At 48.2% G+C, this 13,531-nt stretch overlaps 1 protein-coding gene across 2 annotated transcripts; it reads left to right on the top strand.

Annotated features, from left to right (window-relative positions):
• Nucleotides 1–64: 64 nt before the first annotated feature.
• ILKAP (ILK associated serine/threonine phosphatase) lies at nucleotides 65–11,840 on the top strand. Of its 2 annotated transcripts, XM_085069807.1 has the most exons (12): nucleotides 65–206; nucleotides 817–882; nucleotides 1,258–1,314; nucleotides 2,388–2,510; nucleotides 3,361–3,487; nucleotides 4,298–4,404; nucleotides 4,858–4,951; nucleotides 6,725–6,812; nucleotides 8,018–8,139; nucleotides 9,886–10,005; nucleotides 11,295–11,376; nucleotides 11,563–11,840. In XM_085069807.1, exons 1-12 carry the CDS (start codon nucleotides 164–166, stop codon nucleotides 11,701–11,703), a joined length of 1,170 nt encoding a protein of 389 aa, XP_084925933.1. In that variant the 5' UTR covers nucleotides 65–163; the 3' UTR covers nucleotides 11,704–11,840. The 2 variants fall into 2 exon arrangements, with proteins under 2 accessions (XP_084925933.1, XP_084925934.1); XM_085069808.1 differs by lacking the exon at nucleotides 817–882 and having other exon boundaries at nucleotides 78–206.
• The last annotated feature ends 1,691 nt before the right edge of the window (nucleotides 11,841–13,531 follow it).

Genomic DNA, 13,531 nt, shown 5'->3' with positions numbered 1-13,531 from the left:
ACAGCGCAACGCCGCCTGCGATTGGTGGAGGGGGCGTATGACGAGCACCTCGTGGGCGGGGCCAAGCCGTCCTTCCGCTCGCGCCCCCGGCCGCCGAGGCGCGCGCCCATTTCCGGCCCGTCCGCGGGTGCGGATTGGCGGCGCGGGGCGGGCGGGAGCGGCGATGGACCTGTTCGGGGACCTGCCCGAGCCCGGCGGCGCCGCGGGTGAGGCCGCCATCCGTTCGGGCCCGCGCTTCCCTCGGCCCTGCCCGGCCCCGGCCCGTTTGGGCTCACCTGGACTCGGCCTGGCAGGCCGCGGGCCCCGCCGGGCCTGCTGCAGCTCGGCCGCGGGCAGCGTGGCTCCGCGCACAGCCAGGCCGCCGCCACAGGGAGCTTGAGGGGCAGGGGGGAGGGTGAGGGGACGGGTTATAAATCGCTGGAGAAATTGTAGATTTTGGTGGTTTTTTGTGGTTTTCTTTTCCCCGGGACTCGCTCCGCTGCAATGTAGACCATGTTTTTGCATGTTGTGTATGAACTACAGTTCCCTGCGGTTTAGACCATGGTGAAGCCTTTCCCCTTGCTGTGCTGCTGAGGGGTACTAATGTGAGATCTGTGGATTGCTAACAAAAAAACTCCAAAACCTGTTCTTAAGACCAAAGTTCACCTCAGCCCCTAGGCAGGTGGTTATTTTGCTTGTGTAGCAGGTGCTAAAATTAGAGATGGAAATCAGGCTCTCCTGGTTTACCACACCTGTACTGGCTGGGGGGCAGTCCTTTCACAACAGCTCCCCCCAGCAGTGTGCACTGGTTCCTGACTGTGCCCTGGTGCCTTGCAGGGAAAGATGCCCAGAAAGGGCCTCTGCTGTTTGATGATCTCCCACCATCTAGCAGTGCTGACTCAGGTATGGGTGCTCTGTTTCTGCCATTAGTTTGGTTTTCTATGTTTTCTGCATCAGCATCTCTTTCAGATGAAATGTGTGTAAATCCTGCTCTTTGTTAGACAGAATAAAGACAGTGGGGTTATCAGTACTGGTGTGCAGACCAGCTGCATCCTGTTTGATTTTTTAATAACCATATATATTCTATAGAACGTTCCATATAAATGTTTCCTGGAACAAATGCAAAGCCTGGGTTTGTCCAGCTAGTAATGGAGGTAGAAATCTGTCTCTCTTTGGTAAACTGACATCATTTCTTCAGCTCAGGGGAGACCGACAAAGCATTATTACCTGGAAGGAACAAAGGTATTTAGTTATTTTTGTCTTTTTCTTGTGCTGCAGGAAATGGAGGCTCTTTGCTCTTTGATGGTCTCCCACCAGCCAGCAGCAGTGACCCAGGTAAGGAACTGTGTCATCCACCAGGCTCTGCCGAGTCACCCCTCTTGGAAAAGCCCGGGATGCAACCTGTTGTGTTGCACACATAGCAAGTTAACCTGGTGCATATTTTTCCAGTCCAGATTGGCTGACACTTGTCATGACAATTCGTGCCCCAATTGTTTAAATCAGGATTTTGAATCCTAAAATGTAAAATTAGGCCCGTTCACAGAAGTACATTTCTGTCTTATGGGGATCCCCATTCTCTGTCTGGAAGCTCCCTGCTTTGGGAGGGAAAGTATGTGTATTCCTTGGTACAGCCACTGCTCTGGCTGCTTTTTTGCTGTAGGCATTGGCTGCCTCCTTGTTCCTTGCTGAAAATGGCTTCAAACCCAGACTGCTGCTGTGGCTAGGCTTTCTGCATGCAGCCATGTGTTTGTTGTCACCTGGGAGGAGGTGAGGTAATTCACTATACCCATATGAGACTAAATCTCTGGAAGGAAAAAGACAGAGTTCTGACATCAGGTTTTCTTTGTTAGCTTTAATTTGTAGCCTCTTTCTGAACTCTCTAAAAATACGTACATTCAGAGTACTAAAATAAGTTTCTTTGCATTGCTGTGGGCAGAGATCATAGAGGAAAATAATTACAATAATGATGATAATAATAGTAATAGTAGCTAGAGCATTCCAGCCTGTAGCATTAGCTTCCTGAGCAATTAACTGGGGAAAAAAAAAAAAAAGGCCTGGTAGCTAGGAAATAAAACCTGGGTGTTGTGGGGGAGAATCAGCAGCCTGCTAGCCAAGCATAGCTGTCCTGTCCCTGAGATGGAGTCACAGAGCATGAAGTGGTGAAATCAGCACTCCCTGCTCAGGCAGTGATGTGTGTGCCACAGGCTGTATGTGCTGAGGGAAGCTGTGTGTGTCCATTTGTGGTCAGTTAGGGTGTCTTGTTCAGTAATTCTGGGCACATAATGCTGGGTAAGTTTGTGAACCTGCACTCCTGAATGTGCTTTAGTATAACAGGACTTGCTGCTAAATTTATGCAAGTAAAACAGTGCTGGAACACTCAAACCACTTGCATTTTTGCTTTCTTTCAGCCTCCAGTGCTACCAAGCAAGTATCAGCAGAGAGCCAAGAGAAAGGGCAGAAGAGAAAGTCCTTGGAGGAGGAGGAAGAGAAGAATGGCAGGGAAGAACTTGTGGAAAAGAAAGTTTGTAAAGGTTTTCAGACAGTTTGAAAACAAATGTACTCAATTTGTACTTTTGGCGTTGGGCTGAGTAAGTCCAGAACCAAGCTAAGCTTTGGTTCTTCAGTCTGCTTGCCTTTTCTGCCTCTTGTAGGGAGCAAACTGCTGCAGGGGTTTGTGGAAGCCCCTTGAGCTTCCTGGCTCTATCTGCCTCCTTCACCTGGGCCTTCTTACTGTCCCTGCTGAAGTAGCAGAAGCTGAGCAGCAGGCACCTCAGCACTGGCGGGATAAGTACTTGTGTTGCCAAGAGGGGGGTTGGCTTCTTTTTCCACATCCACAAATCTCTCTCCTGGCTGCTAAAGAAGCCAGAGAGGTGGAGAGGCAGCCTTGTTACGTACTGGGCCTTTGACTTCAATGTCTGTGAAATACTGTGTTGCAGCTTTGGGAGTAAGATGTATTCAGTGGTACAAAGGAAAGGACATGTCCTGGGAACATCAGACCTGTATTTCCTGTCCTTAGCACACTCTTTAAAGCTGTGCTTTACTTAATCTGCAGGTTCAGTGCCACGTGCTTCCCCTGCCCTCCCTGTCCCCCACCCTTGTTTGGTAAGAGTTCTGTCTGATGCCCAGCAGTCCTGCTTGGCTACAGCTGCCTGCTAAAGTGAGGGTAGGCTGCTTTTAGAGCTGCTGACCTTGGGAACACATAAAAACCCATGTTACTAAATAAATAGATCCTGTTCAGCAGCAGATGCTAGATGTTCTGTTGCAGGACAAGGGCTGCATTGCCAAGACAAGGCTCTGAAAGCTGAGAGCTTACTGGTTTTTAGCCTGAGCTGAGGAGACGGAGGAGTTTGATTTGCATGCATCTGCTTTGTTCCCCTTTAGGATCAGTGGGCATTCTTGGACTGAAAGGTTATGTGGCAGAGAGAAAAGGTGAGAGAGAAGACATGCAGGATGCACATGTCATCTTAAATGATATCACCGAGGAATGCCGGCCTCTGCCCTCCCAAATGTAAGTGGGCCCCAACTGCCAGAACTGCCATCATTGGGGATGAGGGAGCTCCAGCTTGCTTCAGCTAAGCCCATGAGATGATCCTTTTTGCTTTGAACAGCTGATGCTCTTGTCTGCCTGTATTGTGGTGTGTGGTTTGGGCTTGTTATTAGGAGACCTGCAGTGAATCATCAGCTAGCTGCGTTCTCAGGCAATTCACAGGGCTCCTGTACACAAAAACCTCCCTTTGAGAGGTGCTTAGTGGATTCAGTCACTGACTTCATGAGGGCCATGTAACTCTGGATGTTGATCCTCTGTTACCCAAATGTAAGTGGGGATGTGTTTTTAAAGGAATGTTCTCAAGCATCACCCTGATACTGGATTTAACTTCTGTACTAGTACTGTCCCAAGAGGTGTGTGTGCTTAGAGATCCAGGTTTTTTGTCTGTAGTATAGTTGGAGCAAGTTTAGGCATGGAATGTACTGTAGGATTGGCTAGACTGATGTCTGTAATGCTGGAGAGTTGCAGTGTCCTTGAGGTGAAATGTTTGTCTGCTTTTATGCCAAGTTGTGGTCTGTAAACCCTTCTGCCCTTCATTTTCTTGAGGAATGGAATGTCACGAGAAATTTCTCAGGTTGCTGCTGGAACATGTAAACCATGTAAATGCTGAATGTCTGAGCTAAGAGACCTGCTACCTTTTGTGCCTTGGAGTGCAGGATTTTTGGTGTGGCTGACACAGGGCAGGGTATTATGGAGAGGGTTGTACTAGATCCCACTCCTTGGCTAATGACCTTTCTTAGCCTCTTTCTGCTACTTTCTGTTCCCTCACAGCACACGTGTTTCATACTTCGCTGTCTTTGATGGCCACGGGGGAGTCCGAGCCTCAAAATTTGCTGCACAGAATCTGCACCAAAACCTGATTAAGAAATTTCCTAAAGGTGAGAGAAGTGGAATAAGGGCTGTAGGACAATTGTCACCTTTTCTGCCTTGGCAGTAGATAGGGAAACTGTTCTGCTTAGTCCTACAATTCCCATCCCAGACAGCAAAGGCTGCTCTGTCTCCTGGAGAAGAGGGCAGGAAGCCTTTTTGGCACAAGGGTGCAAATAGCCAATTGTGACTCGCTAAACAAGCGTGAAATGCGCTGTTGCCAGTTTTGGCAATGCCACTTCAAGTGTGAAAACACTCCTGTGGTGGAAAGGCTTATGTCATGAACTCTCCACATATGCCACTGCACAGATTTCTTGTAGGGTAAGCCCAGGATGTGCCCCAGCTGCTCTGCTGAGCCCAAGAGATGCACTGCCTGACTGAATGTTGGATGAGCAAAGGGACAGACTAGGGTAGATCAGATATGTTTTAGTTGGAGCTTAGTTGCTGTTTTCTCTATCTGACAGGTGAGGTAGTTAGTGTGGAGAAAACTGTGAAGAGATGCCTTTTGGACACCTTCAAACACACAGATGAAGAGTTTCTAAAGCAGGCATCCAGCCAGTAAGTGCAAATGCTTTCTACTCTTTTATATTTCTTAGTGTACATCTCTGAGGTCTGAGTTCTGAGCAGGGCAGAGGAAACCTTGTGTCGTGTGTGCTTTGGCAAAACTCCACACAGCCGTACTGTGTCAGGCTGTGACTCTTGCCAGCTGAGTGCTTGCTAGAGCTAGATCATGGCATGTTCTGGTCTTACTCTATGGTGAGTGGTCTGTGGGATCCCTTAGAATAAAATACATATTCCTCATGAAGGAAGGAAGCAAAGCAGGTCCAAGGACCACCTCTGTCCTTATCAGGGCATCTTGTTTGCCTTCTTTTGAAAGATTTGCCATGTTGCTGAAGGGACTTTTCCCATACTGCCTAAGATGGGATCTCTCTGTTGATGGCATCAGTATGGCAGGAGGCCATCTGGAGAGGCCACTAAGCCAGCTTTCTTTAGAGCTGTGCTTGCCAGGCTGGAACACATCCCTGAGGTAGCTTTTAATGCCCTGTGTTGAGAGACCTAACTCTCCCAGTGTAAGTTTAAATCCTGCTTTCTTCCACTCTTTAGAAAACAGAGATGATGAGCAATGTCCCTCTGTGGGGTGGATGCCAGCCTGCCTTGCAGCTGGGTGTGGATTGCCAAGCACCCTGCCCTTCTCAGTCTCTGCTGAACTAACACACCAACGGTGTGAACTAGGGAAGATGTAGATTGCATTTAAAATACAATCAATTTGTTACCAATCCTTTACATGGATTTAGTTTGGTTTTTTTGCTATTATTATTTCACAGTGGCACCTCTATCACAGACAGAGAGACTGTTGATCCATTTGATTCTGCGATTCCCTGAAAACTTTGAATTTTAAGTAAATTGCAAACTGGCTCCATCTCTTAAGCCTAATCAGAGCAAGAAGTTTGACTAGGCAAAACGAAGAAGCTTTCTTGAGTCTGTCACAATAGTTTCTTTCTCAAACCAGCCTCTGGTCAGAAATAGGACTTACCACAAATACACTACAAAGGAGTGCTACCAATAGCTCTATTGATGGTAAAATGAATCATGTTCATTTGGCCACACCTTCAAAGTAAGGAAAAACTGGATGAAATATGTCTAGAAATCAGTCTTTCTAAGCTAGTTTCAGCGAAGAATGGCATCACAGCCAGGCTTCTTTGTGGAGAGGACTAGTCTGGCAGCTGTAATCTAAGAAATGCTTCTCATTTTACCTAGAGCTCTAGAGATAAAAGCTTAACTACAGGAAGTGAAATAGGAGAACAACTGAGTGAGTGGTGTTGCTGCTGAGGTGGAGTGGTGAGGGCTGAGGTGGGGGAGGAGGCAGCAGTACTGTGAAAAAAGGAAGGAAAATGTAAGCAAAAAGAAGACAACTCTGCTGCAGAGTTGGCTGTGCCTTCCTTTTGCTGCAAAGAAAGAGCTTCCCAAGGGGAGTGTGGGAAGCTTATTTGCTCTTGATGCTTTAGCTTCTGAGCTGTCATCAGGGCTGAGCCTGTTCTGCTCAGGAGCTGTGGTTGGCAGTATTTACACCAGCTGGGCATTGGCTGTGCATTCAGAAGTCAGTAGTCTGTGCAGGTCCTCTGTCCTTGTCTAGTTAGATGTTTATCACCAACAGTTTCCTGAACTGCTTGCATCCTTCTTGCAACTGCTTGCAGGCAGTTGCTGGGGGGCTTGTGCTGCCTGATTGCTGTGTGGGCACATGACTCTTCTTTGAATACCCAACAACACTCTGACTGAACTTCTTAAGTGTGGTTTTTCCCCTTTAATAATCTCTTTTTTTGTTCCCTTCAGGAAGCCAGCATGGAAGGATGGCTCCACAGCTACTTGTGTCTTAGCTGTCGACAATATTCTCTACATAGCCAACCTTGGGGACAGCCGGGTAAGCAGAATGGAGACCACTGTTAGCATCTTTATTCTGCCCAGAATTTTATGGTGTTTTGTTTGTTTGTTTGGGGTGTCTGAGTTGCCATGAGCTACTCAACTGTTCCTACAAAGCATCTTGTTTTCGGTTGGTAGAGTACTCCTGTGTTGTTTCCTGTAGTGCAAAACAACAGGTCTCTCTTGATGGTGCTAAATACCTCACAGTCTCTAGAATAGAATATTTCAGTTGGAAGGGACCTACAACAATCATTTGGTTCAACTGGCTGACCACTTCAGGGCTGCCCTAAAGTTACACCATTGTCCAAAAGCCTCTTTAAGCAGTGACAGTCTGGGGCATCAGCCACCTTTCCAGGAAGCCTGGTGCAGTATTTGGTTAGATGATCTAGCAAGAAACATTTGCTGATGTTCAGCCTGAGCCTCCCCTGGCATTGCTTTGAGCCATTCCCATGAGACCAGCACTTCCCTCTCCATGCCTTCTCCACGGGAAGCTGCAGAGGGGGATAAGGTTGTCCCTCAGCCTCCTTCTCTTCAAACCAGACAAACCCAGAGCACTCAGCTTCCTCCCAGGATGCCTTCCAGCCCTGGCACCAGGGTGGTTGTCCTCTTCTGGACACACTCAAGTACCTTCCCATCATCTTTAATGCTGGAGCACTCTGGGTGAGGCTGCACCAGTGCTGAGCACAGCAGGACCATCCCCTGTCCTGACCCCCTGGCCACGCTGTGTCAGATGCCCGCAGGATGCCATTTAGCCTCCTGGCAGAGATTCCTACTGAGTGCTGCCAAGCAGTAGCTCCAGATCCTCTCTGCTCCCAGCCACTCCTCTCCCAGCTTACACTTGTGTGCTCAGCCTTGGACGCAGAATCCCAGCTCTTGGACTTAGTAATTCCATGCCACTGGCAATTGTCTGATGGTGCATCTATTCAGATCCCTCTGCAAGGCCTGTTGTCCCTCCAGAGAGTCCACAGCACTCCCACTTTGGTATCACCAGCAAACTTGGTAATGATGCATTCAACTCTTGCATCCAGATCACTGATAAAAGTACTGAACAGCACCTCCTACCTAGGACTGAGCCCTGAGAAACACCACTGGCCAGCAGTGACTGGCCCAGTGAAGAACCATTCACTACAATCTGGGGCTCTCTCTCCAGAAGCTGTTGCTGCAGTTGTGTTGTTTTTTATTCAAGATGGTCTTTTGTCAGCACAGGCGATTCTGTGTCGTTACAATGAAGAGAGTCAGAAACACACAGCCTTAAGCCTCAGTAAGGAGCATAACCCCACCCAATATGAGGAGCGTATGCGGATACAGAAAGCCGGGGGAAACGTCAGGTAAGTGCCTGAGGGTGTGAGTGAGCTAATCTAAACCCTAGCCTAATTTTGAGCACTGAGGTTTTAAAGTTTCCTGAGGCTAGCATCCTAGCTGAGAGCTTGGAGAAAATCTGCTGCTGCCTGTGGGAAGCAGAGTGGTGCCTGAGGCGTGTAAGGATTCAGTTACTGGAGTTGGTTGACGTGGGCTGGTTTCTCAGAGCCTTACGATGCCCAAGGCAGGACTCATGTGAATGCCTGGCAGTGGGATACAAGCACAGACATGCTTAAGCTTGACCTACAGATTTGGACCTACAGAGCTGAAATGGATTGTTGAAGAAGTTACTGCTTTCTGCACACTGTGACACTGAACAGAACTCATTTCCTTGCAGCATGGCTTCTCTCTTCTTGTCCTGTGAGAAGGGGGATGGTTTGAGAGAGCACAAAAAGCCCTCGATGTCAGTTGATGTTGCTCTCCTGGGGTTAGGTGATGCACTGAGGCTGTCTGCAGTAGAAGAGAGTTTTCCGGAGCCCAGATGTGATTATCTTAATGTTCCTGTGCAAAAAGGAGTTCATGGCTGTTTGGGGAGCTGGTGCCAAACACAGCAGCTGAGTCTTACTTGCCAGGCTAGGTTCTTTCTCTTCTTCGAAGGCTATTTCTTGATTTAGTGGTGTCTTCACAAAGAGAGGATTCAGTGCAGGTGAAGTATGTTCATTCCTGTGGAGGCAAAATGCACTCAGGGTGGGGAGGGGTGGGCTCAGTTCTGTCATGCTGCCATGTCTGGAGCACTTTGTCCCTTATCTCTGCAGAGCACATGCTGCCACTTGCGCTTAGCACTGATCTATCTTTGCACATGGCAGAGAGATGGCCCAGTGTCTGTTAGCTCTTTTCAGAACTGGTCCCTGACTACCTGGGAGCCTCTCCCACTGCTTGTAGTTCAATATTTTGGACCCAAGAGATAAGTCACAGAGTGTGTGAGCATCAGATCTCTTCTCTGTGACGTGCCTTGCTTCTTGCTTTTATCTCAAGCGGGGCTGCTTGGGCTATGAGATGAATGAGCTTTGTGTATTCCCAGAGGGCACAGAACAGTGTTCAGGGGAGGAGATGCTTGATTGTTGGAAATGTGACATGTGGGAAGCTGTTTCTGTAGGGAACTTGGTTAATTAGAAAAGCTTAACAAACCAGAGCTGTTTCCTAAGGGGTATTGTAACTTAGGTTTTGCAGAACTGCTTGTTGCCTTTGGTGGTTACTAAAGGCCAGGTGATCAGGAGCTGAACCTGCCCTGTTTCTTGCTCCTGAGAACTGCCCACAGCTGAGCCACTCTGAAGGGATTGGTGTCCTGATAAACAGGACACAGGAGGAGCTGCTGGCTCAGACCTTTTGCCTCTGCCACTCTTTGCTCCTAGTGAAGAGCAGTTTGCCAAAAAATAATCTCTGTATTCAAACTATGCTTCTGGGAGTTCAGCTCACATATAACTCTTACTTCCCCAGTTTGCTTGGCTTAGCAGGACTTGAGCTAGGGCAGGGTGACAGAAAACAGCCTTGAAATCTCCTGACTTCCTTTCCTCCTCCCCCTGAGTGCTTGTTTCCCAGAGCTTCACACAAATACACAGAAAGGGAAGGAGACTTTGAAGGGAAGATTTGAACTTGCTGGGCAAGGAAGTCATTATTTATATGAGGCAGATGGATGCACAACGTGTCCCCATCAGGCAATGCAGCAAGATACACCCAGGTGGGGAAGGCTCTCAGTGTTTTGTTTCCTTGTGCAGGGATGGAAGAGTCCTAGGAGTGCTGGAGGTTTCCCGCTCCATTGGGGATGGCCAGTACAAACGCTGTGGTGTTATCTCTGTGCCAGATATCAAACGCTGCCAACTCACACACAATGACAGGTAAAGTGTGCCATTGCATGGGGGGTTGTCTTTCCCAGCTCTGCTCAGCAGATGCTGCCTGGCTCTGTTTGCTCTGCTGTTAGAGCCAAGGCACTTCAGACTGATCCCCCTGGAATTAGAGGATGCTCTTACTGCTGATGTCTCTCTGCTCCTGTTCCTTATCAGTACAGTGGGATAATGTTGCTTCTCTGCCAAGATACTGTGAAGGCTCCTTTTGGAGGAACCAGCCTCATAGAAATCACATACATAAGCCTCAGATGTCCTTTGTGCTCTGATTAAGTTCACACACCAGTGTTCAAGCAGTTAGTTAAGGCTTGAGTTCTTGGATCTCCATCCTGTCCAGGAGTTGTTTCTAGCAGCTGTAGAGCCCATAAATACCTTTGCATTCGGCTCTGATATCTGCAGATTTGAGATACTTTTTCATTATATGATTGGCAACGACAAATTGCAGTGAGCTTTCATGTCAGCATGGCCCTGCAGACTCTCAGAGGTGAGAGTAACCCAGTACTGCTGCTTTTTCTGGGGTTAGAGTTCCATATCAAGTGATCCACTAAAATATTTCTAAAGATACTCGTGAGTATCAGGCTCTGAAGTGATGTCTTCAGAGGCATGTGCAGGCTGACCACTTCTGTGGGTTGGACATAGTTATCCTTGTCCTGGTGACTCTGGTTAGGGCTCCTGCTTAATGCAGTTCCCTGTGCAGGCAGGGAGTGCACAGCAGGCTGTCTTCCCATCCTAAAGGAGATGCTGTCCTTGCCTTGGGCTTTGTATCCCCTCAACTTCCTGCAGCCTGTGGCAATACTTTGTGTCAGAGTTTTTTGATCACAGTTGTGTTGTTTGCTTTTCTTTTGTATTTACGTATTTAAATTACCACATACCTCGGGAGTGTAGGAATGTAAAGTGATGTACGTGCGAGATTCAGCTGTGTTTCTCTATTTCCTTGCATTAGCCACTTCACAGGGGAAATATGCGAATGGAAAGGACTCAAAGGAAAGAAGCAGTTCTTAGAGAAACAATGGAGCATTTGACCAGGATGTCATATATGATCTTTCCAGTGTTGGCAGGACTGCCAGGATGCCCTGATCTAGGTCTTACATTAGTTGCGTGGCTCTTTGGCCTGTATTACGAATTGCCATGAATAGTAGGTCATAAGGGATTTTCAGATGAGCTTTAATGGTGCCTTCCCTTTGGATCAGAACGTCAATGTTCACGAAATAGATTGGAGGGATTTTGCTGTAGCTCAGGAGCCAAAAATTCAGCCTTGGAACCTGTCTCCACTTGATTTCCAGGTTCATTCTGATAGCGTGTGATGGCCTCTTCAAAGTCTTTACACCAGAAGAAGCTGTGAACTTCATTGTGTCCTGCCTGGAGGTGAGGAGAAGGCAGCAGGGGGGCTGGGTCAGTGCAGGGGGCACGAAATGGACTTCTGCCAGGGTACCCTCCCTTATTCCCAAGGTTGTCTGTGTTTGTTTTGCTTCCCAGTGCATGGAAAAATACAATGTGCTTGTACCTACCTTTGCTGGGAGCAATCAGTGTCATCTTTCCTTGTCCCAACAGGATAAGAATATCCAGATGAGAGAAGGGAAGCTAGAAGCAGATGCTCGATACGAAGCTGCGTGTAACAGACTGGCCAACAAGGCAGTGCAGCGAGGCTCGGCAGACAACGTCACGGTCATGGTGGTCCGGATAGAGCACTGAGGGATGGTAGAGCACCCAGGGATGAGGTGTGGTGGATGGAAGGGAAGGGAGAGATCTGTGTGCATGCATGTGTGGCTGGGGGAAGGTGTGTTCTGCTGGATGCTCTCCAGTGTAAATAAAGATGGGGGTTTTTTTAATAGTTTTAGCTCACTTAGCTAGCAGGGTTGAATGTCTTGGCAAACCCAGTAAATCCATTTGGCAGGGGTGCAAGCAAGAGGCATCTGGTGGCATGAGCTCTGCCAGCTTTTTCACATGGGGCAGTCCTGCTATCCATATCCTTGAGCTTTGTGCAAGACTCTGTGAGAGTCCAGAGTTCCACGACTTGGTGGGAGCTCCCAGACAGGCTGTACCATACAGACTGTGAGATGCCCTAGGCCACCAGCTTCGGGTGTGGTACACTCTTCACACTGGGTAGGAAATCTTTTGACTCTGAAGCAGGGCTGTGAGGTTGCCTGCAGCTGAGGAACACAAACACCTTGCACAGCAGCAGTGTACCTGCCCTGTGCTTGCAGAACATGTTGGAGTTTTACCACAGTGCTGGCATAGAAAAAACGGCTGGAGTTTGCTTCTGATTTTTGGAAACAGTGTTTGCACCAAATGGACTTGCCAGGCGGCTGAGCTACAGGCAGGCTCTGTGCTATGTGAGGAGAAGGCATCTCATGTTTTAGGTATGAATAAGTGTCTGGTATCTCATCCTGTCTCAGTGCCTCTACCAGCTGTTGCTGCAGTCAATGTGCTGTTTTCCAGAGAAAATTTGGCATGAGACCAAATGACAGAATGAAAGCTAAATGGATTGGGTACCTAAGCACTTTAATTTCCAATTTCCCATCCTGTGTGTGAGCAGGGCAGTGAGGGAGGTGAGCTGAGGGGTCTGCACAGTGGTTACCTTCTTGCTGTGATGAGGCACAATTGTATTCCCAGGGGAAGTGGGCAAGGGTGATGCAGTAATGCCTGCTGTTTTGTGCATAGCCCTGCACAGGGCTGTGAGGCTTCCCTGGCTCATTTGTGTCTCCCTGGAACTTTGAGAGATGGTCACAGATCCAGGGTTATCTGTTTTCTGGAGCACACAATAGCTGTCCTGTTTGGTACAGGTGACTTTACCATCTTACATCTATTTCTTCTCCAACAGTAGTCAGTCACACTTCCTGGGCTTAGGCTGAGGGTTAGGCTAATGCAGCCTGGTGCACACTGTGTCTCTGCATCTTCTGCAGAGGACTGAGGAAGGAGGTGGACCTACAGCACAAATTTTGGGTCGTGCTTGTCCTCTGCCAGCTTGTTCTGCTCCCGGCCATTCCTGTGTACTCTGATATAAAGTTGCACTGCAGGATGAGCAGAGAGGGAATGTCTTTATTAGCAGCACACTCTGCTGTTTCTGCTCCTGAAAGGTGAATTTGGGGAGCCCAGACAGAGTAGCATGGACTTGCTTCTGTTTGTGGCAAAAGAAACCGTGATGGTAAATTTCAGAAAGGTAACTTGCTCTTCCTTCTCACTTCCCCCTTTTTCCACCTCTTGCACTGTGCCATGCTGCAAGAGCTGAGCCATACTCCCAGCTCAGGTGCTCCTTCCAGGAGGCCACTCTGAATTCCAGTGCAAGAGCTGGTGACAGGAATGTTAGTTTGTCCTTCTCTGACTGTTTTTCCTCCCTCTCCCTCCTCTTATGCTGCTTTTCTTCCTTTTTGGAAAAGTTCTGAAAGCACAGCTCCAGCTAGGATCAGAATATGCAGTGTACAGTTAATAACAATTTCCATAAAATGTCCATTTTTCATGGCATTTTTTGGCTCATCATGAGTGGGGACTGGGAGGTGCTGCCAGGGCCAAGTTCCTCAGT

The sequence above is a fragment of the Lichenostomus cassidix genome, chromosome 9, assembly GCF_008360975.1.
Source record: "Lichenostomus cassidix isolate B80296 chromosome 9, HeHo_3.0, whole genome shotgun sequence".
Taxonomy (NCBI): domain Eukaryota; kingdom Metazoa; phylum Chordata; class Aves; order Passeriformes; family Meliphagidae; genus Lichenostomus; species Lichenostomus cassidix.
The sequence above is the reverse complement of the archived record's forward strand: the minus strand, read 5'-3'. Positions and strand labels throughout refer to the sequence as shown.